At 37.4% G+C, this 26002-nt stretch overlaps 1 protein-coding gene across 8 annotated transcripts in view; it reads right to left on the reverse strand.

Moving 5' to 3' along the window:
* Positions 1–315: 315 nt before the first annotated feature.
* LOC135740322 (RNA-binding Raly-like protein) overlaps positions 316–26002 on the reverse strand; it is a 151869-nt gene continuing 126182 nt past the window's right edge. For 7 of the 8 annotated variants that reach the window (XM_065258568.2, XM_065258563.1, XM_065258565.1 and 4 more), the window contains 7 exons: positions 17991–18066; positions 13479–13526; positions 12695–12873; positions 6419–6532; positions 4740–4909; positions 2122–2156; positions 316–1562 (listed from right to left, as the gene is read on the reverse strand). In XM_065258568.2, the coding sequence (XP_065114640.1) occupies positions 2124–2156; positions 4740–4909; positions 6419–6532; positions 12695–12873; positions 13479–13526; positions 17991–18066 (620 nt within the window). In that variant the 3' untranslated portion in view covers positions 316–1562; positions 2122–2123. The remainder of the gene's footprint in view (positions 1563–2121; positions 2157–4739; positions 4910–6418; positions 6533–12694; positions 12874–13478; positions 13527–17990; positions 18067–26002) is intronic. The other variant, XM_065258566.1, reaches the window with a different exon arrangement.

A 26002-nucleotide genomic window follows, 5' to 3' on the forward strand; every position in this document is an offset into this window, starting at 1 on the left:
ATTTAAATCTAGCTGCATAACTAGGGATTTTTCTTCAGCTTGAATTTAAATTTACAATAAATTACCGTAAAACGGAATTTTTTTAATCTACAGTAAGTTACCGTGAAATTGCTGTGTAACTTTTTTAACTACAGCAATTTTTTTCATTGTATTGTCATGACATTTGTGTAAAGCAGACTGTACACTGATGACCATGTACGTGTATAAAGTGACCCAGACCTTTTAAAAGTAGATGATGTTAAGCTGTATGTAATCCTGAATTTAACAGACTATTGTAGTCCAAAATAAATCTAGAAAAAATTAGAACACTTGCGTTTTTGTAAATTTTAATATTGTGATGGTAATGACAGTCTTCCCACCATCATGAAGCTTTTAGCCAGACCACAAATGAAACAACTGAAAATACATAAAAATAACAAACATGCTAATCATAAAAATATCTTTACAAAAAGTTTACATTTCTATACAATGATGTTGTATAACTAAACCTCTCAGCTTAGCAGTTACGATAATATTCTGTATAGAATCTTTTTTCCTCTCAAATCACGATTTCAAAATATTTAAACTATTTCTTGTCAGTCTGTTTCAAGCTTCACACAAACAACTCACATACTTCATTTAAACAAATTAATTATGTACAGCAGCAGAATGAATGTCAGCAAAACAAATATTAATATTTTGAAGCATTTCGTGTAAATCTGCCATAGAAAAATAGAGAGTTCATTATGACAAACTCTAAACTCATTAACATCAGAGAAAACATAAAACATGGATATAAAGCAGATGTAGTTTGATAGACCAGTCATTAATCTACTGGATTAAAACAGTGGGATGTGACACACACATGTTCCGGGGTCTGACAATATTTAATTTTGTGTTGAGGAATGTGTGGCAGTACAGCGTTAAACTTTTTATATATAATTTTTTTATATATCTTGATAAATAATGGAAAAAATGGAAACCACTATACACAAAACATATTTAAAAAAACTGGCTTTGAAATAAGTGTGAAAGACTGCATGACATTCAACAAATAAACACAAGCAAATTACAAATAGGGTTGGCGGACAGCCTCATTAAACATATTCATTTTTAGACATATTTAAAAGCTTTCATGTTTTAAAACTCTTTAAACAGCTTCCCTGTTAACACTGAGGGTGACAAAAATGACAGGTTACATTTTCTGACATTTAAGGCTTTTTTTCCACACACAGACTGTTGCACTGTAAATGGTAAAATCACTTAAAAAGTCCCATCAATTCCCAAAGTTTGATCTGTTCTCAAAGAACACGACTTTTAAAGAAAATACTAAAGTGAAACGTTCACGTGATGATGATCTTTAAAACTTATTTTACAAGGAGGTCTGTAAATCAAAACACAATTGAATGTAACGTTATCATAAGAAAGACAGCAGAAGTGACCAGCAGATGCTAAATGGCGTCCAAACATTTGTTCTTCCTTCAATTACAGCCGAGAGAAAGTTCACAGCCTCTTTTGAGAGATGTCGGTCTTCTCAGAGTTAGACGTCTTGTGTCGATATCCTCTCCGGATTGAACACAAGTCTATGCATAGCACAACATTTAGTGAACAAATAAATCGCAAAACAAAAATATCTATTAAAACTGGGGATGCACCGATATATCAGCCTATAATAAGCAGATACAAGCAATCGGACATGGTGCAATTGTTTAAAAAAACGTAGATGTTGCACTTAATGTTTTTTCAATCTCTTTAAGTTTAATTAACTTGGATTTACAAGTCATTTCAACCTACTTTTTCATGAGTTGCTGTAACTAAAAAAATGAAGTTGAATTAGCTTAATTGATTTATTATTTATTTAATTTATAGAAACTCCTCACTAGTCAAGAAAGTTTAAATGAATTGTAGTTTCAAATGAATTTAACTTCAAAAAATAGGTGCAATAAATATTTTTTACAGCATACTAATTTGAAACACGGCGTAAAAACCAAGACTATTGTTATCTATCGGTATTGGAAAATGTAATTTTTAAGTAATCAAAAATTGTTATCATAAAAGAAATGTTGTATTGGTGCATCCCTAACATACATTAATCCAAATAAAATTTAAATAATAATAATAAAAAACATTTTGCTGACTCACCTTCAGTTGTCAATGTCAGACACATGATTTTCCATCTAAAAGAGAAATACAGATTCAATTTAGTAATGCAAATGTATTTGTTTTTTTTTTACTACCCAATAGCTTTTTGTTCCATCACAGCTGTGAAAAATAATTTGCTACTTGCTAGACAGAAACAGATGGCATTGAAGTACATCTTCTCAATCTAGAGAGCATTTTACTGGACAAAAATATGGATACACCTGTGAGCGTGAGATGAGTCGATATTTTTAGTCCATCAAGAGGAAGACGCATGCATATGTCTGCTAGAAATAGTACACTAGCGTATAGAACCTCTCTAAGCTAATGGACACGAACTACATTCCACGAAAAATCGATTTTGGATTCATGGGGACAAAAAAGCCGGGCGTAATGTGCCTGAAACGTTTTTATGTGAAGGCTCATTATGCTTGTGCGTGGCGGCTCTGTTGAGAGTCACGTGAAAGGGACTTTATAAATATGGATGAACAGTCTGAATGGTACGAAGTCCATTAGAGAGAAAAAAAACACAGAGGCAGAACATGAACCAAACGTCTCATTTGATCTCAGATGGGCTGGTAACTATCAACAGGACCGTGTGGAAACGGATACTTTGATGGTTCGGCTATTAAGCTATTAATCAGGTAAAACAGATCTTAATCTACTGAGATCAGGGTTTTAAAACATTTTCTTTTCAAACTGAAGCAAATTTGAAGCTGTAGTTTTGGTAAAGAAAAGCAGGCAGTTAATCTTGCATAAAAGAGTTCTGTTAGATGTTTCCACTTCATTTCCACAGTTTTAGGAGCTCATTTGAATACAGACTTGCTGTATCGGTCATCCTAAAGCTTTTTTGACTTTGCTCTTGGTCCTAGTGCCATTTGATTCTTGAGCCTCTAGAGGTTCTGATTCTGTTTTAATTACTACTTGTGACAGGCGAGGGTAAAAACTGAGACACAAGTTAAAGGGTCATTGCACTTTTTTTTGAAAATATGCTCATTTTCCAGCTCCCCTAGAGTTGAATATTTGATTTTGATCGTTTTGGAATCCATTCAGCCGATATCTGTGTCTGGCGCTAGCACTTTTAGCATAGCTTAGCACAATCCATTGAATCTGATTAGACCATTAGCATTGCGCTAAAAATAACCAGAAAGTTGAGATATTTTTTCCATTTAAAACTTGACTCTTCTGTAGTTACATTGTGTACGAAGACCAATGGAAAATTAAGTTGTGATTTTCTAGATATATATGGCTAGGAACTATACTCTCATTCTGGCGTAATAATCAAGGACTTTGCTGCTGTAACATGGCTGCAGCAGGCGTTGTGATATTACGCACTGCCCGACAATAGTCCCCTTGGTTACTTTCAATAGGGGGGAATATTTTCGGCTGCTGCGTAATATCACTACGCCTGCTGCAACCATGTTACGGCAGCAAAGTTCTTGATTATTACGCCAGTTTGAGAGTGTAGTCCAAGCCATATCTGCCTAGAAAATCACAACTTTTAATTTTCTGTCTGTCTTAGTACACGATGTAACTACAGAAGAGTCAAGTTTTAAATAGGAAAAATATTGATACTCTTTGGTTATTTTTGAGCGTGATGCTAATGGTCTAATCAGATTCAATAGATAATGCTAAGCTACGCTAGCGGCAGACCCGGAGATCAGCTGAATTGATTCCAAAATGGTAAAAATCAAAATGTTTAACTGTAGAAGAGCTGGAAAATTAGCATATTTAAAAAAGTGGAATGTCCCTTTAACTTCTTGTACTTGTGTGTGTCTCTCTCTCTCACCTTCGTCACCTGTCTTTCATTCTCATTACCCTCTTGTCCCTGCCTCTCTTTTATCCTAATCTTCCTCTCGTCTCTATCTTTCTTCTATTCTTATCTTCCTCCTGTCTTTCTATTGTTATCATCTTCCTCTTGTCTGTGTCTCTCTTTCATCCTTCCTCACTACCCTCTACCCTCTCTTATCCTTTCACCCTGTTGTCCTGTTCTCTCTCCATCCTTGTCAACCTCTCATCCCTGTCTCGCTTCTATCCTCATCTACCTCTCATCTCTATCTTTCTTCTATTCGTATCTTCCTTATGTCACAATCTTTCTTTTGTCCCCCTTTCTCATCTCTCTCGTCCTTGTCCTCTCATGTACCTGTCTGCTTCTCATCTTCGTCTCCATGGTCCTTGTCTCTTTCCCAACCTCATGTCCCTTTCTCCCTTTTAACTTTCTGTCTATCTCATTCTTGTCTTTCTTCCATCCTCATTCCCCTTCCTTCCCTGTGTCCCATCCTTTTGTACTTGTCCCTCTATCAGCCCCGTCACTCTCTTGTCTTTCTCCCATCCCCATGTTTATTTCATTTTGTCTCCCTTTTATATAGTTTTTTCTTCATTCTTGTCTCTCTTTTGTCCTCGTCGTCTTCTGTCATCAACTTTCTTTTGTCGCGGTCTCTCTAAATTCCTTGTCTCCTTCTCACAGTGGCCCCATTCTCATTGTCTTTTCATTTCAGTCTCTATCTGGTCCCAACTCAACCCAACTCACTCACCTGTCTCCATAACTGTGAATAAATCAGCAGAATTAGCTTCAATAGGGATTTTTAGTCCCAGTGCTGCATGGGATGGAGATGACTTACCAGATCAGTGCTGCCTTCTTCATCATAATCATCCTCGCCTCCGTCGGTCATCTCACCCGCCTCCACGTCTAAGGTCCCCTCCCCTCCCTCTTCTCCAGAGTTCTCCGCTGTTTCTGATATTGACTCCTCATGCAGAGAGTCACAGTTATCCTCATACTTCCTATGGGATTCTGAGGATAAGAGCGAGCGAGAGAGCGAGAGAGAGAGAGAGAGAGAGAGAGAGAGAGAGAGAGAGAGAGAGAGAGAGAGAGAGAGAGAGAGAGAGAGAGAGAGAGAGACATGTAAAGATTGTGATTTATATAACAAATATCTGTCATATACAGAGACAGGTATTAACTCTTTCCCCGCCATTGATGAGTTATCTCGTCAATCCGCAATACCACTATTATCCACCAGGTGGCACACTTCCGCAACGTATAAAACCCGGAAGAATCGCCCTAAAGCAAACAGCTGTATGTCCGTCTAAGTTTTGAGGATCTATCAAAAGTCCTTTACAAAAATGGCATTACGTCAGCTTTCTGCTCAAAATTTGGTGAAGAAACCTACCCATATTTGAGAGGTCACAAAAAGAGAACTGATGAAGGTAGGATGAAAGTTTTTTTGTTTCGTTTTTTCTTTTAAAGCAGAGGGTTTGTTCTTTCATTTGATATATTTTATGTTTATATATTTAAAGAAGAACATTTTCTGGAAGGCATTAAACTTTTGTGAAAATGCTGGCGGGGAAAGAGTTAAAGCATGTTTCCCAGGTCAAACCCAAAAACAAAACAAAACTTCTATCATTTAATCACCTTAATGGCATTTCGAACCCACATTACTTTTACGTTCACTCTGGTCTTTTATATATTTTATTAAACATAGAACCTTTCAGATACATTGCCATACATTTTTAAAGCATCTAGCAGTGAGATTGTGATTTGCAACTACCGGCTCGATCCACCGTCTGAGACAACGTAGGGACGAAATGCGCTCTGTAGAAGAGTTTGGGCTATTATGGCTACTGTTGAAACATAACAGCCACTTCCATGTAAGGACCCCCGCGGTGTATGTAGATAAAACGGCTCATTGTTAGGTAATAAAAACAATAGAGTTCATAATGTAAGATATTTATACACCACCGATAATAGAGTTATGTAAATTATATTGCATTTCTATTCAAGAGATCTTTTTTAAAAGTAACACAGTGCACCTTTAACGTAAAAGAGCAGGGCCGAAAATGCAATTAAGAAAAAGATAATGTTTTAAACAAAGATATTTTTGGTGTGGTCAATAATTCACAAGTGTGGTCTATCTATACCTGGTGGAATTTTTAACAAATGTAGTAAATTGTTGCCTACAATCTGTGTGTTTGTTGTAGTCCAAAAAAAGGGATTTACGTTGGAGACGATAAATTTACTTTGGGGGTTTTACCTTTTGCTACTAATAATGTACTAATACACACTTACACACCAAAGGAAATGTCAAATCGTGAATCGAATAATCCGTGCTCTTTAAAGTAAAACAGTGCAAGATTGCCTTTATAACAGTCATGACAAATTGTTATCGGTCTCCCCGCCTGTCACAGAGATTGATAGCTTGTGCGTGCGCTCTCAATATTCCTCTCGTACGGCTGATGTTTGCACCCCCCTCCCTCTGGATTGGATTTGATTTCTGCTTTCTAAAGAGTTTTCTTTCATTCTCACCGCACTCGGCTCTTTGTTGTTTCTCGATCTTCTCCAGGCGGCCCAGAAGAGAGTCGATTTTTATCTTGATTTGAGTCAGTTCACGTTTGATGGTCTGGAGTTGGTCCGACTTTACTACAAGGGGAGATAAAGCAACAAAGATACACATCTGAGCAGATATACATTACAGTGAACGCATACGTTCGTGCATTATTATAGCCCACAATGGATAATTTATTTCTCAGCCAGTAAATGACTTGGTTTAAAGTATTTTCCTCCCTGTTGTTTTTAATTTAGCTTTACCCAAAATCTTACATGTCGTGCTGGTTGATATCATCAGACACTAGGAAGATTATATTTTCCATTTGTTTTATGGCATTTTAGTCAGTCAATACAACCTGAATAAATGTTTGAGCAAGATACAGATTATTAAGCGCAATATATAATTTATTTCCATATATTTTCACTTGTACAAAGCATGCTATTGTATTACGCTGGCCTTAACTAATGGCTTTTGCTTTGAACAGTACTATGCTTCATTACACGTTTAATGTTTCAAACCTTATTAAATGTCTCAATCAGTACTAAAACCACAGTGCATTCAGGAAATGGTGTCCAGTTCATTAAGTAAATAAGTACTGCTATTTAAGATCAGAATGCATGTAAAATATACATTTTAGCTGACCAAAGAGATAAAAATCATCTCTGTTAATAGGAGGTCAAGTCCATTACATCATGGGATACAGTATTCAATGTAGTGTGCTTTGAATATATACAAAGTCCCTTTAAAGAAGTCGCACCACTAGGCGGCCATGTTTGCAAAACATCCAGACCGTTATTTTAGTCATGCAAGATTAAAGTCTTATCTACTTAAATGTGAAAATACAGATATCTCTAAAATCATGTGCTAAAATTACAATAAAATGACCAAAATTAAACCTGTACCATAACTTTTGTTTTTTAAAGGATTAGTCCACTTTCTTAATAAAAATCTGGATAATTTACTCACCATGTCATCCAAAAAGTTAATGTCTTTCTTTGTTCAGTCAAGAAGAAATTATGTTTTTTGAGGAAAACATTCCAGGATTTTTCTCATTTTAATGGACTTTATGGACCCCAACACTTAACAGTTTTAATGCAGTTTAAAATTGCAGTTTTAAAGGACTCTAAACGATCTCAAAGGAGGCATAAGGGTCTTATCTAGCGAAACGATTGTCATTTTTGTCAAGAAAAATAAAAAATATGCACTTTTAACCACAACTTCTCGTCTTCCTTCTTTCTTGTAATGAGCCAGTGCGACCTCACTTAATGCGTCAAGAGGTCATGGATGGCGTATCGAAACTACCATCCCAGTGTTGACAAATGTGGAGAAAGAGGACCGTTCCGATGTTGTTGTATGTGGAATGATACTAATTAATGTCTTTGTGTCAGTTTATTGTTTAAAATGCTCCACAAATGTGCGTTTCATATATGTAACACGTGACCTTTCCACGGCATTACACAATTGAGGTCGCGCTGGCTCGGCACAGGATCGGAGTAAGACAAGAAGTTGTGGTTTAAAAGTGCATATTTTAAATTTTTCTTGCCAAAAATGACAATTGTTTCGCTAGATAAGACCCTTATGCCTCATTTGGGATCATTTAGAGTCCTTTGAAACTGCAATTTTAAACTGCATTTAAACTGTTAAGTGTTGGGGTCCATTAAAGTCCATTAAAATGAAAAAAATCCTGGAATGTTTTCCTCAAAAAACTTAATTTCTTCTCGACTGAACAAAGAAAGACATCAACATTTTGATTGACATGGTGGTGAGTAAATAATCTGGATTTTTTTTTAAGAAAATTGACATTATTTAAGCTTAAATTGGATTTAAAACTCCTTTTATCAAGGTTGTTTTAGCTAAGACCCATACAGCAACTTGGCAAGCACCTCATGCGACTCCCCCAGATAATCGTCAGTCTTTATCAATTGATGATTGGTGGTTTTAACTAAAAGGCGGGACTTACACTGCAAAAGCCAACATCCTAAGCTTTGCATTGTCTCCTATTCATATAAATATTTTATATCTTGTTTTATACAGTATATTTGATGTATACCAGTGATGTATAATCAAAATATCCAAATATCATCCAAAACTTTAAAGAGTCATCCAAAAATATATTTATTTATTTATTTATTTATTTATTTATATATTTTTTTTTTTTGCGGTCCGAGTTGGTTGCAGGTTAGTTGAAAACATCTATATTTAAAGTCAAAATATTGGATTATTGCATTCCAAGGGTACAACTTATTTTAAAAATGCATTGGAAATTCACTATTCTCAGCTGAACTGCACATCAGGACTGATATCACAAGTTGCAGGCTCAAAAATTTGACCTGGGAACGAGAAATGTTACAATCCTGTATTATCATTGTTGTCCTCTAAAACCGTATATTACTCGCCGGTCCCTCGGGCAAACTAGCCATCCAATTAATATGCTGCATGTCACACATGGTTGAAATGTTTATGATAATTGCCTGCTCGCCTAATTCATGTTGCTAATTTCTGTAAACTTTCAATGATTAAAATGTCCACTGCTTTTCAAGTCTGACAGCTGTCACATTAATCTCCCTCAGATGATTACACCACGAACGCAAACTGAATCTAATAAACACTTAAAATCACAGTTTGCATCTCAAAATGACCTTGCTGGGAAGTAAAAGCAGCGGAGAGGTTAGAAAAACGGGCAGCAGATGGGATCAGACACAGGATTGCTTTAAAATTATGGAAATGTCTCTTGACATCTTTCAAAAACAGTTAACTTCTCATTCAGAGCGGGATCTATTTCATAGGAAATATCAGAACTGAATAATTTATGACTTTCGGTTCCATTAACATTTACAAAGAGCTTTTTTTACTGATATGGGAAACCAAACTAAAATACTGACACAGTTCCCGCAATACCGTTTAGGAAAATATATACGAAATATAGGTGTGGGTTGGAAAAATGGTCAAAAAAAGTCTTGAGCTGACACAGGGGGTGGTATCCTTTCAAAAAATACACCTTAAATAGTATCTTAAAGGTATTTATTGCTACCAAATGTATACATATGGATAACTAAATGCTAATATTACGGATTTACTAGAGATAAATATAAAAAAGATCAGTTTTTTCAAGATAATTAGAGCTTCAGGAAACATCGGAGTGATTTGTTGAAAAATTCATTAGTCTGTATTTTCCTGTGGCTCCTCTGCTTGAGGAAGCCAGAGCTTGTCTACTGTCACCGCCGTCAGCCATGACAACACAGCGTGACCCGACACGACTGTCACACCGCTGCCAGCTTTTCTGCTTCCTCACAAGATGCTGTGTACACCTGCCGCCACCCGCTCGAGGCTCAAAGCTCAGTGTAGGTGGTTAGCTGACACGTCGCCGTATCTACTGAAATTCAGCAAACACATGTGCATGCTTGTGCGACAATTGGAATGGATTAAATAAACTAAAATAACAAGAACCTCCAAAACATTGCCTTCAAGCGTTTTTATTAAGTGTTCAATTTCAAAGAAGTATATAAAGACAATGATTGTTTCTCATGCTATTGGTCCCAGGAAACACACATGCTTACACTGTCCGAAAAAATCGTCAAAACTGGTCCCAAGTTGTCACTGAGGTACTACTGTGCACTATTGGCCCCAATATGTGCCTCTCTGATGTACTAATGCGCTCACTTTGGCACCAATACGTGCCCCTCCAAGGCACCAATGCGCTCTCTTCGGCACCAATACGTGCCCTTCCAAGGTACCAATGCGCTCTCTTCGGCACCAATATGTGCCCCTCTGGGGTACCAATGCACTCCCTTTGACACCAATACGTGCCCTTCCAAGGTACCAATGCGCTCTCTTCGGCACCAATACGTGCCCTTCCAAGGTACCAATGCGCTCTCTTTGGCACAAATATGCCCCCCTTCAAGGTACCAATGCACTCCCTTTGGCACCAATATGTGCCCCGCTGAGGTACCAATGCGCACTCTTTGGCACCAATATGCACCTCTGAGGTACCAATGCGCACTCTTTGGCACAAATATGTCCCCTCAAAGGTACCAATGTGCACTCTTTGGTACCAATATGCGCCCCTCGGGGGTACCAATGCGCTCTTTTGGCACCAATATGCGCCCCTCTGAGGTACCAATGCGCTCTCCTTAGCACCGATATGCACATCTGAGGTACCAATGCGCTCTCTTTGGCACCAATATGTGCCCCTACGAGGTTCCAATGCGCTCTCTTTGGCACCAATATGTGCCTCTCCGAGGTTCCAATTCATTCTCTCTTTGGTACCAATATGTCCCCTTGAGGTACCAATGTGCACTCTTTGGCATCAATACGCGCCCCTCAAAAGGTACCAATGCGCTCTCTTTGGCATCAATACGCGCCCCTCAAAGGTACCAATGCGCTTTCTTTGGCATCAATACACGCCCCTCAGAGGTACCAATGTGCACTCTTTAGAACCAATATGCGCCCCTCTGAGGTATCAATGCGCTTATTTGGCACCAATACCTGCCCCTCAGAGGTACCAATGTGCACTCTTTAGAACCAATACGCGCCCCTCTGAGGTATCAATGCGCTTATTTGGCACCAATATGTCCCCACCAAGGTACCAATGCACACTCTTTAGCACCAATATGCACCTCTGAGGTACCAATGCGCACTCTTTGGCACCAATACGCGCCCCTCCGAGGTACCAATGCGCTCTCTTTGGCACCAATATGTCCCCTCCAATATACCAATGTGCACTCTTTGGTACCAATACGCACATCTCCGAGGTACCATTGCGCTCTCTTTGGCATCAATACACGCCCCTCAAAGGTACCAATGCGCTCTCCGAGTTACCAATATGTTCCTTTAAGGTACTATAAAATCTTTAGGTGCAAAGGTGTACTTTATTGAAAGGGTACCGCCCCAGAGACACCAAGGGACAATTTTTTGACAGCGTATATTTGACAGCATTTTGGATAAAAGCGTCTGCCAAATTAATAAATGTAAATATTAATATAATGCTTTGTTGTAAAGAGCTGGTTTTACTTTAAGCAGAATCATCCAATTAAAGATTTTCTAACAGTTGTTTCTGCATATTAAGATGGGAAAATAAAAAAATAAAAAAACTATCATCAAATCATCTTTAAGCTGTGTTTATTTATGATTTATTTCTGTTGTGATTTGTGTTTATATGTTTCATCTTTTTTTGGTGCTATATTTGATATTGTTGTGCTTACAGTACAGATTTTTAACTGTTAGATTAGCTAACATTTGGTGTTTGCTAGGGACAAAAATATCCAATGTCAAACCAAACAGAACATCTGAATTTTTCATTAGCATTTCACATAATTTTGACCAAACAGTCAGTGTGCTTAACCAAACTTTTTTGGTTATAAAACTAATCTTCAGTTTGTGTTGTGTAGGAGGGGGATAGCTCCAGTCAAGTGTAGATGATTGTAAACAGTGGCACTTTTGTGTACATGCCATGAATATGTCTGCGTTGATATAAGTAAAGCCCCCGGAGGGACGACAGCACTGCAGTTAAGAGCATTAGTGTCATGCACCGCCGCTAATCTCAGCCTTTGAGCTCCACGATCGAAGGAGTCGCTAAGATGCTGACAGATGCTATAAAAGCCGCTACTTACGGCATAGAGATAAAATCTGGTTTAGTGTTATGAATTCTAATTTGCAAACAATGCGTGATGTTCACTTTTTCTGAATTTCAGTCTTTTTCTGAACTAATGCAACATTTCTGAACGCCACAAACCTCTTTAGTTGAATCAATACATTCTAGCATACACTTTCAATTTTAACAGTAAATTGCTGCAAGTTGCCGACTAACACGTTTTGTCTGTCCTGACTGATAGCCCATTAGCAAGTGATAAATAAACCTCTTTGGATAAAAGCGTCTGCTATGTGTCTAGACAAATTCACATGTGAATTTACACTTAAATATTTAGGGTTGTTATTATAGTAGATAAAAAATATATATCAAACCAAGTGACATTTACTTTTGAAAGAGATGTTGTCAAACAAAACATTTAATTTAAAGAAGTTGCATATTAAAAAAATATAAGAGAAATTTAATGTTTTACTGATTAACTTTTTTAATAACTCAAATATCAAGTAAGTTCAACTAGTAAAAAAATGGTAAGTATGCAAACACTTTATATACCAAAATACTTGATAAATAAATAGTAAAGAGCCCTTGTTTTTAGGCCAGACAGTTTTTTCATGATGAAATTAACATTCAAAAATATTCTTGTATAATGCAGATAAGCTAGTCTTACATTTCTGACCAGAGGTGAAGGACGACGATGACGATGGGGGTCTTGAAGAAGAGGATGAGGATGTTTTAATGGGGAAGGAAGTCTTCCCTCTCCGAGTGGATGGAAGGACCACCCGTGAGCGTTTCAAAGGAATCACGGCCCTCGGAGGAGGAGCCACACGTCCATGATAGTCAAACAGCCTGGACAGATAAAAGATCCACAAGAAGATTGAAAATAGAGATTTTTAACATCATTAAAAAATCGTAAAGTCAAGATTTTGATTCTAACATTATGGGGTCTTAAAGTTTTTTGTGTGGAATGCATCATTTTTATCCCTAGAATTAGCAAAGTTTTCTTTAAGTCAAACTTTCTTAAAACAGTGGGGAACAAGAAATGTTAAATAGCGCAAGCCCTTGCTATAATTTATCAGTCTTTTCTACCTCTGGCTGACATTTAGTAACTAATAAAAGATGAGATCAAAAGCAGGACACCAGAGAAATGAGACAGATCTTCTTAAAAATGAAAGCTCCATTTACTCAAGGCTAATAAAAATTATCCACACAATATCACCTTTGCTTTCATGTTTTAATTCTTGTCAAGGACAAACCGTAGGTGTTTAGCTTATATAAATTAAAAGAGATTTTTCTGTTTAATTTCTTTCATATCTTTGTAATGTTTCGATCTCTTTAAAAAAAACTGTGACAATTGCTTAAAAGCCATGAAAGACTGTTCATATACAACAGATGAAGAACTCAAGTGTTTAAACTTGCTGAATATGATCATATATTTCTAAAGGCATACATACCGATTGTAGAAATCCTCCCTGTAGTAATCATAATCAAATTCATAACCACTGAAAAAGGACAAAACAGAGATATAAGATAAGTGAAATAGTATTAACAGGTGTGTAAAGTCTAATAGGAAAACGTTCAGGGTTGAAAACAGTTCTTTTAACAGTAGGAGTCTTTATTTAGAAAAAAGATGAAATATTTTTGACCCTCAGTCATTCAGCTTGTATTTTTTTTTTTTTATTACATTATTGTACTATAGAGTGAAAGTTTATAAAAGTGTATCACGATGCTTTAAATGCAGAAATACTTTAATTATATAGTCAAAAAAATTTATTTAAAATGTATTTTACAATCCAGTTCCACATACAGTACTATGTAGTTATTGTGTAACTCTGTAATTACTAAGTACAAGCCCTGAACCCAACACTAATCCTAACCAGTGTTGGGCAAGTTGCTAAAAAAAGTAATTTATTACTAGTAGTTACTAATTACATCTTCAATCATGTAATTAGATTACTGTACAAATTACTCTCTCTAAAACTATTCAACTATGTATTTCTACTATTACGTATTACTATTACTTTCTACATTTTATTTAGTAAATCCTACAAAGATAGGCTTGAAACAGCTCGAATAAATCATATAGAAGTACATAAAAGTATATAAAAGTTCTGGTCACACATTTTAAGGTCCAATTCTCACTATTAACTAACTATTAACTACTTTTGCCTCTATATAGTTCTAATTACTGCTTATTAATAAAGTGAAGTAGTTGTTTAGTTAAAAGTATTTGTAGGAATTGGGTAGGATTAAGGATGTAAAATAAGGTTTTGCAAAATCAGACATTAATATGTGCGTTTTAAGTACTAATAAATATATTCACAAGAGTCACCGCACAACGTACCAATGGCAATAACGCTCGCTACGCTAAAACTCTCTCAAGTTGGCGAAGTTACCAAAATCGCAGTGACCTTTATTAACGCTCTTGGAGCTGTGTGGATTACTTTTGTGAAGATTGGTTGCGCTTTTGGGGGGTTTTAAAGTCAGAAGTTGTTCCCTGATCCCTATTTTCTCCCATTATAAAGCTTGGAAAAGCAAGGACATTTACTAAAATAACTCCAAATGTGCTCGTCTAAAAGATGATGGAATTACTGCCTAATTCACTATGAATAAAAGAAACTGAGAAAAATTGTGTCTTCAGGCCTGTGTGATCTGAAAACTGACATACTGATAGAGGGCATGAAGGACCACCAATCCAGACTTACATTTACAGTCCAATTGTCCGATCAGAAACATCCGATTTGATCGTGCACTTTGAAAGCGAATCAATTTGTACCCGAGGTATTAATTTGTAAAGAACAGAATCAAGCTTGCGTGAGTCACAAAATCTGATAGTACAGAACAATCCCATCCATCGGCACATCAATTAAAGACCCTGTTTACAGATAGATCAATAGACCCTTTTACTGTTTGTACACAATGATGACGTGGCAACGTATGCGCGCGCATTTGGGCAACGGAAGTATCGTAAGAATCAACAGTGAAGCAACACAAACAGTAAGTTATTTTAAAAAAATTGACTTTATCAACATTTTCAACACAGCTACCAGATCCGTGTACTATAGTGGAGTGGATAAAAGACGTAAGCAGATGGCCAAAAATAAAGTTGCCAGATACATATATACGTATATTAGTATATTATATTAGTGCAACCAAACGCAACAACTGGACATTTTGATGTTGAGAAACCGTTTTAATAAACTTTCTGAGTTGCTACCACGTTAGAACCAATGGGGAATAACACCACTTCTGTTGCCCAAATGCGCGCGCAGGCTATTTGATCACGTGAGCTGTAAAGGGGTCTATAATATTTGCCTCCAGAGAACAGCGGCGCTCTTGTAAACACAGTAAGTCATCAGTAACGGAAATCATTAAAGCTGCTTATTAACTGCATGGAAAAATCTGGATCCACAGCAACTTTGATAGCTTATTCCAGGCTAAACTGCACAAGTTTATAAAGACTTATTATTAAGCAATGTTTATTTGGCAACTTCAGCAATATGTATACTTTTTATGGGTCAAAGAGCTAACACAATATGCAGAAGTGTCTAAATGTCTGACACAAGTTTCTATTAAAAATTATTTTTAAATCTTTAAGCGCGACTTAAAGAAATTGCGAAGGATTTTCTTTTTCCGGGTGGATCATCAAGACTATTGGTCCTTCTAGTGGTCAATCAGGAGTGTTGCGCAATTGCATTTTTTTTAAAAGTGGAGAGGGCGCTTCTTTTCTAAAATTCGAGAAAATCCTCTGCTACACCTTTAAGGCTAAGGCCGTCCCAATTCAAAGGATGCTTAAAATTAGGCCTCAAAGTGTGTCTTTATTTCTCCACGCTGTTAAGGATAGAACGAATGGATCCTTCACAGCCGAGGCTATCTCAAGATTGCACACCTGTAACGGCTGAATATTTTAATAAACAATTAAAACCTTTATTAAATAAAATTGTGTTTAGCAGAAAAAAGTTTAGTATCATAAGTTTTGTTTTGTATTAATATTATTCTGTTTATGTTGCATATATTTATAAGGTTAATGGTTAAGGGTTGCCAGGCCTACGGTTATTATGGCAGGTCAATATTATTTCTAATATTTTGTTAAGGTCTACGGTTTTCCCATGGAATTAGGATACTTACGTAAAGCGCTTTGAGGTCTGCAGAAAAGCACTATATAATGAATTATTATAATTATTATTACTTTAATACTGTATTTTGTCATGTCCACGGGTTGAAGTGACCCCAAAAAAGTGATATTGTACTGAAAACAATTGTGCATGTTTTCGGCCAGTTTTGAAAACCTGGCAACCCTGATTTGAGTTTTCCCTATTTTGCTTTAATCAGCTTGTGTAAAATCTTGAATAAAAAATCTATTTGTTTGACTAGTGGCATAGAAAGTCATATTTCTATAAGCTTTGTGTTTATGCTATTTTCTGTCTCATTTTTCTTTGTTATTCTTCTTTTGTTTATTTCTATCTTCCTTTTTGGAAACTTTCTGTGCTATCATTGTTATTTTTAACACAAGTTGTGTTGTCCCTTTTATTTGTTTGAACACAAAATGAACGCAAAATGATACATCATGTGTTAAAATGACACACAGTTTGTTAAATAGCATAACACAAACAATGTGTACAAAATTAACATTCAAAATGTATGTGTGTATTCCTTTAAGATAATGTGCACTGAAATCACACACAATAAGAGCAGGAATAATTATTTCCTAAGTATAATTATAACAAGACTATTTATTTATTTATTTATTGCTAAGAAAGCAAATAGGGTTCATTTTCTTTTCACACCGTGTTAAAATGTGTCACGCATATCCGTCAACCATAGAAATTCGAGTGATGGTGATTTCTGGTCATTACGGTCAAAGTCACAAAAACCAGCTCATTATTTTTTTCTTTATGCACAACTCTCATTCTCTTTTGACTGCTTTATTCTTAACTAATTAACATTCACAGCTATTCTTTGTTAAATTTGCGCTGAAGTCCCCTGCCCAGGTTACAGAATACATGTAATGCATGCAGCTCATTTGAAATGCAAATTCATTCTTAATTAATTTCAAAAATACAATGAGAGGGAAGAAAAGAATTAAAAATGCATTAATTAGAAAACAAAACCATAATTATAAAAAATGCTCCTTTAAGCTCCTAAGGTACTGAATTCCAGAAATCCAGAAATGAAGGCTTCATTACATTCTTTGCGGTCAACATTAAAAATACAAAACTATTTATGAAGAAAGAATAGAAAGTAAATGCTAATATAAAAGCTAATATCAAGATCTCTAATCAAAGACATAAATTCCTTCTCAAACATTGCTTTTTGACTGATTTCCTGCATGATTAGTTTTTTCATCCTGTAAGAGTTAAACAAGCCAACTAAACCTATGAGACACAATTGCAGGATCAGCAGTTGAATGAATTTATGCTGATTATCACAGACTGGCAGCCGCTCCATTATCTAAACCTGATAATATGACAAATGTGCTGACGGCTTCATTCGGCAACCATGCTTCAATCTGCTCTACCTTCACTTTCCTAACAAGGGAATCAATGTTTACTGAGTGTTGGAGAGCAGCGATGACTTTTCTATTTACATTGCACTATATTATCTAAAGTGAACCGCAGAAAGGTGACGTATAGTTAAAATACCAATTATCAAATGTGAAGTATAGTGGTTGTCACACAAAGTGATATTCAAAAAGCCCAATACGTACCAGCCCTATTTAAACCTACAGTATGAGATACATGGAGGCAGATTTTTTGTGACTCACGACAGCCGCTTTTGCCGCTAAAAGACATGCAATGAAAAATTTGCAGTGGAGTTATTGCGTATGCATTTGTACGAGTTTACTAAGGTTTGCGCTCTTCAGTTTATTGGTCTGGATCGGAAAACCTACATGGGCTGGATTGTGTCTATATATCTGTGTTATTTACCTGGGCTTGTCTGTCTAGCATAAAATTGGAAAGACTCACCCGTAGACTGCAGTGATGGGTCTTTTGGTTCCTGGTTTGGGCCTGTAGGGTTTGGGCTCTCCGGCCATGTTGATATCTGCACAAACACAAAGAAAATGCATTTAAATTAAAACCTGATGTTAAGATTATGAGTAAAGAGTTTTCAAACCACTCACTGAGGTCATTTTTAACAATCAATGCAATTTTATTTTGAATTATCCAATATGATGATCTGGAAAGGAGCTGTGGGGGTACATTTTTAGTGGTCAGCAAATTATAAAACTTCACGAAGATACAAGTAAGCATACAAATAAACGTGCTTCAAGATGCCATAGAAGAACCATTTTTGGCTGAATGGTTCCATAAAGGACCTTTAAAATTTGAAGAACCTTTCTGTTTTATATAAGTTTCTTTGTAGTTTTCTTAGATTACCAAAAGGTAGATTGTTAAAGTGGACATATCATGAAAATTTGACTTTTTCCATGTTTAAGTGCTATAATTAGGTCCCCACTGCTTTTATCAACCTAGAAAATGTGAATAAGAACAACCCAGTAACTTAGTTTTGGTAAACCATTTTCCACAAGCATGTGAAAAAAATAGGTCATGGCTCCCCTGGTGATGTCAGAAGGGGACAATTCTGCCCCTTAATCTGCACTATCCAACCACGACACTGCCATTTAGTACAGAGATCAGGGGTGCGTTTCCCAAAAGCATTGTTAGCCAACGAACATCGTAAATTCCATCGTTACTAACATCGTTCAACAATTTGGTGTTTCCCGAAACCATCGTTCAAACAAACATTCGCAAACTGCATTGTCTTGACCTGTCGTTAGAAGCATTGTTCCTTGTTATTATCATATGTAGACTTACGTTGATCATGCTTTTGAACAAAATAAGCAAAAAACATGTAGTAGAGTCTATATCCATCATTCTAAATATATTACAATTTTATTTAACGTCTTTAAAATCGTAAACAGAATGAAAGCAATGCATTTGAAAACTGCGCATGTGCGCAGACGTACGTGCTTTAAGACCCTGGGGAATCCCTGGGAGGAGTGACGTAAGAGGGAACATGTGGGTGAATTAAATATCTTGAAAATAAACAACAGATAACTAAATCACGATAACAAAATCAGTCTTCCGATGCAATGTTATTTACAGCAATAATCTGACATTAAATACTTCACCTCCCACGTGACATCATCAACTATGTTGTTAAACCAACCAACATGGTTCAAACGACGAATGTGCGACAAAGTTACTATGCTTTCGGGAAACAGTCGTGACAAGGTAGTTCGTTTCTCCAACGATGCATCGTACTATGGTCGTTCAGCAACGAGTTACGTCGTTGTTTGGGAAACATCCCCCAGCTCATTTGCATGTTAATGGACACACCCAAAACGGCACATTTTTGCTCACACCTACAAAGTAGAGTCCGACCGATAAAGGATTTTGAACGCTGACACTGATACAAATGTTTGTTGGTTTTAAAATCTGATATTCCGATATATCGGCCGTTTTTTTTTTCCAGAAACGCGCAACAAAACATTAACGGATTTACTTTTATTGTCTTGTGACCAACTAACCATGAACTCACTTAACCGTTGTTCTCTCTGCCTGACTCTGGCTGGATCAGCAGGTTGCAGGATCTGTGACGCGTTTTACACGAGTGTTGCCAACAGGGAGGTTGTAGAGTGCCCTCTGGTGGACAAACTATACAACGGCAACAATCATGACATGATAGAATGCGGTTTCATCCGTTTTTTTTTAATATTCATTTATCGGCCATTATGAATGCAGATACCGATAGTTTGGAAAATGCCTAATATCGGTCAATAATATCGGCCTGCTGATATATCGGTTGGGCTCTACTACAAAGTGACAATTTTAACTTGCTAAAATAAATTATCTATATGGCATTTTGAGCTAAAACATCACATATGATTTTTTGACATCTTAAAAAAGTCTTTGAATAAATGCTTCTTTGAGAAACCAAAAACGATTCTACTTCGGCATTGCTTTGAAGAACCTTTTGTAGTACCTTTATTTTTAAGTGGCAAAGACTGTACACATCTTATACTAAACATTTACTGAAGGTAGGTATTTCAGAGATCAGCTCATCCCAAGAGGACCCTACAAATCAAAACAGTGATATACCTTAATCTTAAACTCGTTATTTCAACCATTGGACTTTATTCTGGACGCCTTTTTGAAAAGTACCGTATTATGTCAAATGTTTGCTTGAAAAATGTGCATTGGCATATACATTGGCTTCTAAAACTCAAATGCCAATGGCTTGATATGTAATGCAACGACATTCATACATATTTAATTGTGGCTGAAGCATTTTAAAACCTTCTGGGGCCGCTGTACATATCTATGGCTTCTATAGGGTCTAAAAGTCACGAAACATAGATGAGACACCATTTATCAGTACATCTAAAGAAAGATAACGTCTAAAAACAAATGGAGACAGGAAAGTAAAAGAGCTCCTGCATAGCTCAGTTGTAAAGCAAAAGGTCATGCGTTTGAAGCCAAGGAACACATACTGATAAAAAATGTATAACTTGTAATGCACTGCAAGTTGCTTTAGATAAAAGCACCTGCTAAATACATAAATGTGAAGAGATAGAGAATGATGAATATAAGACGATATTTCATTAAGCTGCTATAAAAACTAACAAAAATCTGTATATGGTTTAGAAATGAAATGGCTTGATGCTAAATATCTTTATCTGAATATCTCAATTAAAATTAAAAAGGCTACATTTTACAGCTCAACAAAAGACCCACGGTACTTGACCTTCTTGGTACATTCAGCTCTGAAAAAAATTGTTTTAACATGGATTTTAGGAATAGTTAAAAAATGAATATTTAATGGAATAACCCTGATTTTTAATCACATCTTTCATGTGTCATCTCTTGCTCTCAGTCTTTCATGTCACTTTCGAAGTTCAGATTTTGTTGAAATTGAACAGACACTGGACTGAAATGGTCATAATAATGGTCTAGAAATTATAATTAAAGTCAAAACTGGAGTGGTCTCTTATTTTTTTCAGAGTCGTATAAATGTATTTTACAAGCTTTTTTAAATCAAACCATTATCCGAGAGCGATACTGCAGAACACAAAGGACAAAATGTCTATGAGAAATATCTCCAGCATCTGACCTCCACAACCCAGCGGTGATGTTTTCTGAATTCTTCACACACGCACAGTTCTGTGGATTCAATAAAGAGAATTCAGGGTGGAAACTGCCACAGAGGTGCTTTAAGATAAATGTGATAAGGTTACATTCATATCTTATACCAGAGCTCACATTAATAGCTGTGTACAGACAGTCTGATACAACAGAACTACACACAGCAGTGTGTACACACAATACAGTGTGCAAACACAGATTTTATAAATTTGGAGTTGTAGTGGCTGAGTGATCCAATACATTGAGCTGTACAGATTATGTGACCTGAATTTGAGTCCTATGCCCATAATTCCCAATCTTACAGAAAATGTGCTACATATGTACTATATGCCTACTGTAAAACAGCATGAAAAGTATGGTGAAACACGGTCAGTAATAATTGGCCAAAACTATCCTTATAGCTGTTACTAGGGTGGTACCCTATCAAAAAGTAAATATTTGCACCTAAAGAGTTTGTATTAATACCTCAAAGATGCATATTGGTAACAAAAGCCCTATTTGGACCGTAATTGTTTCTTGCGGGGACGTAAAGTATTTTTATTATTTACGCTTTAGCTATGCTAATCTTGCAGGCTTCTTTGAAGATGGTCTTTGATTTCTGTATCCTAACCGTATTTGCGTTTTCTCTATCTGACCTTATCAGATCCACTGTGGATGCCATTTTGTTGCGTTGGCAGCCAGCCTTGTTAAAAACACAGGTGTGTAATTGGCATCGAGCATCGTTGTGATCATTGCTAGTTTAACTTCTGCTCGCTCGCTTCATTTTTTTTCTCTGGCTGTATGTGTTTTGCGCAGGCGCCGTACACACAAAGAATCTTGCTAATTAGACAATTGTTTTATCGATTAAATTTTTATCGACAATTAATCTAAGATCGATTAATTGATAACATCCCTAGTGTTTCTTTGCATGCAGTTTAAACATTGACACCTTCATAAATGAAATGATGAGAAGTATATGGGAACAAAGTTTCATCATCGCTCCACTACAGCGAGTGAAAGCTGATATTATAAATGTTTAAATGTTTATTAGCTGCAAGCGCTAAATACAATTTTAAAGGGGACATATCATGAAAATCTGACTTTTCCATGTTTAAGTGTTATAATTGGGTCCCCAGTGCTTTTATCAACCTAGAAAATGTGCAAAAAAACAACCCAGTAAATTTTGGTAAACCATTCTCTGGAAGCAAGTGAAAAAAATAGGTCATTGAAATTTGGCTCCCCCTATGATGTCAGAAGGGGATTATACCACCCCTTACACATGCAAATATATTTTTACAGACATCCTCATGAGACACAATTACCATCTGAATCGGGCATATCAGTACCTCAAAAGGTACATATTGGTACCAAATGCACACATATCTGTTGAATATTAGAACGTTTTTAAAGGGTACTGCCAAAGTGAGAGTGTATACTATTGCAGACATACCCACTACTAACATAACACAGCTAATAAATTATACAAGAAACAATTGGCTGTCGCTCTACATCAGCACAATGAGATAAAATGTTTACAGAAAACAAAGCTTTTTCCATATTCCTTTATTTATGTGAACTGAAATAAATGCTACAGCACAATGGGTTTCAATGGGACTCAACAGACTATCGATCTAACAAAGCCCAATCCTCAACAATCTCAGCCCATGGAGCACTGGCTGAATGTCTGATGCACAAACTTTGAGAATGCAGACTGCATTTGTTCCTTCAGCTTTAAGCCTCGCAGACGCTTGAGTACCTGTCCAGTAAAGGAGATCGCTTTACAGACGTGATTTATAGCAGTTACGGGAGGGTCAAAGTTATAGTCTGAAGGGGAAATTTCCTTTCATATGCATCTGCTCATTGGACTTCAGACGATTGGTTGCCTGGAGACAGATGAAGCCGAGCGGAGCTCTCCGTGGTCCTGAACTGTGGGTCGGCTGAGGGGGAGTGGCTCTTTTTCCCTGTTTGGATTGCAGTGTCATGAAAGCTTTCCATTGAGACACTCACAAAGAGACATCCGCAGCATCTGAAACCAGCACTGTCCTCAATGGAGATTTTTAAAAGCAGCTCTGATGTACAAACATTTGCACAATGCGGGGAGCAGAAACAGAGGGCCAAAACAGAATGTAGATATTTCAGCCCTTTATAAAAATGTATGACCCAAATATCAAACTGAGATGGGATAATAAAGTAGATTTTAAGCAAAACTTTTAGGTCTGTTAGATTTTAATAGTATCCACCGTTAGTGGTCCGTAGTGTGATGTACTGCACACTGTTGCACACATGTAACCTTGAAGGCAAGTGTCTTCATGATCATACTGTAGTAAAAAATTCTGAGAAAAGGTCTAGCATAATTTATTTATGTACTCTGTGTGATATTTTGTTAACTAAAAACATGACATTTATACATTTCTAATGTGCATGAACTTTCCAAATGTTATTGGGGGGCAGTGTTTAGCATTTACCTATGAAAAATGTCCTAAAGCATGGCCGGTTTTCGTCTGTGGCCAGGAGATTTCAGTTTATTGAAAGTCATTTCATCTTGACAGAAAATGAACTCAACAACACAGAGCTGCACCTGATTGTCTGTAATCACGTAATAAAAACTGTTTATTAGGATACTGGTTCACAAATGGTGATTCCCAAAGATGGGGTGCATGGCCCCCAAGGGAAACGATGGTAAATGCAAAAAATAAAATGCTAAATTCAAAATCTATCTGTCTGTCTGTCTGTCTATCTATCTATCTATCTATCTATCTATCTATCTATCTATCTATCTATCTATCTATCTATCTATCCGTCCGTCCGTCCGTCTATCCGTCCGTCCGTCCGTCCGTCCGTCCGTCCATCCGTCCATCCGTCCGTCTATCCGTCCATCCGTCCGTCTATCTGTTCATCCGTCCGTCCGTCCGTCCGTCCGTCCGTCCGTCCGTCCATCTATCTATCTATCTATCTATCTATCTATCTATCTATCTATCTATCTATCTATCTATCTATCTGTCCGTCTGTCTATCTATCTATCCATCCGTCTGTCTGTCTATCTATCTATCCATCTGTCCGTCTATCCATCAATCTATCCATCTGTAAGTCTATCTAGCCGTCTATCCATCCGTCTGTCAGTCTGCCTATCCATCCGTCTGTCAGTCTGCCTATCCATCCGTCTGTCAGTCTGCCTATCCATCCGTCTGTCAGTCTGCCTTATCCGTCCGTCCGTCTATCTATCCGTCCGTCCGTCCGTCCGTCCTTCCATCCGTCCGTCCGTCCGTCTATCCGTCCTTCCGTCCGTCCGTCCGTCCGTCCATCCATCTATCTATCCATCCGTCCGTCTGTCCATCCGTCCGTCCGTCCGTCCGTCTGTCTGTCTGTCTATCTATCTATCTATCTATCCATCCGTCTGTCCGTCTATCTATCTATCCATCCGTCTGTCCGTCTGTCCGTCTATCTATACGTCTGTCCGTCTGTCCATCTATCCATCTATCTATCCATCTGTAAGTCTATCTAGCCGTCTATCCATCCGTCTGTCAGTCTGCCTATCCTTCGTCTGTCAGTCTGCCTATCCATCCGTCTGTCAGTCTGCCTATCCATCCGTCTGTCAGTCTGCCTATCCATCCGTCTGTCAGTCTGCCTATCCATCCGTCTGTCAGTCTGCCTATCCATCCGTCTGTCAGTCTGCCTATCCATCCGTCTGTCAGTCTGCCTATCCATCGGTCTTTCAGTCTGCCTATCCATCCGTCTTTCAGTCTGCCTATCCATCCGTCTGTCAGTCTGCCTATCCATCCGTCTGTCAGTCTGCCTATCCATCCGTCTGTCAGTCTGCCTATCCATCGGTCTTTCAGTCTGCCTATCCATCGGTCTTTCAGTCTGCCTATCCATCGGTCTTTCAGTCTGCCTATCCATCGGTCTTTCAGTCTGCCTATCCATCGGTCTTTCAGTCTGCCTATCCATCGGTCTTTCAGTCTGCCTATCCATCGGTCTTTCAGTCTGCCTATCCATCGGTCTTTCAGTCTGCCTATCCATCGGTCTTTCAGTCTGCCTATCCATCGGTCTTTCAGTCTGCCTATCCATCGGTCTTTCAGTCTGCCTATCCATCGGTCTTTCAGTCTGCCTATCCATCGGTCTTTCAGTCTGCCTATCTATCCGTCTGTCAGTCTGCCTATCCATCCGTCTGTCTATCTATCAGTCTATCTGTTCGTCTATCTTTCTGTCTGTACGTCTGTCCATCCATCCATCTAGCTGTCTGTGTGTCTATCCATCTGTCAGTCTATCTATCTATCCGTCTGTCTATCAGTCTGTCTGTTTGTCTTGTATCTAATATATCTATCAGTCAATCGGTATATCAGTCTATCCGCATATCAGTCTGTCTGTCTTATATCTAATCTGTATATCAGTCTATCTGTCTGTCTGTCTGTCATCTAATCTATCTATCAGTCTATCTGTATACCAGTCTGTCTGTATATCAGTCTATCTGTATACCCATCTGTCCCGTATATCAATCCGGCTTATATCTAATCTATCAATCTATCTAGCAGTCTGTCTGTCTGTCAGTCTATCAGTCTGTTTGTCAGTAAGTCTAGCAGTCTGTCTGACTGAACACCAAATTAACCTCAGCTTCCATCACTGTTCCTGCTTGCAAGAGAAAAGCAGACGCTTACAGACAAACCTTAATTTTCACCCACTTAGCACGTGGATATGTCTAAGGGTACCTGCACGCACCTTAATGTAGTGCATGTACAGTAGCACATACATTTCTCAACGCATCTCCATTGGGAATCTTATTAAAAGCTGACATTCAGCATGGTGAATATCATCTGACATTTGATATGTCAGGGCAAAACGACCTAAAACCACAACCT

Source organism: Paramisgurnus dabryanus, chromosome 22 (genome assembly GCF_030506205.2).
Source record: "Paramisgurnus dabryanus chromosome 22, PD_genome_1.1, whole genome shotgun sequence".
NCBI classification, from domain to species: Eukaryota; Metazoa; Chordata; class Actinopteri; order Cypriniformes; family Cobitidae; genus Paramisgurnus; species Paramisgurnus dabryanus.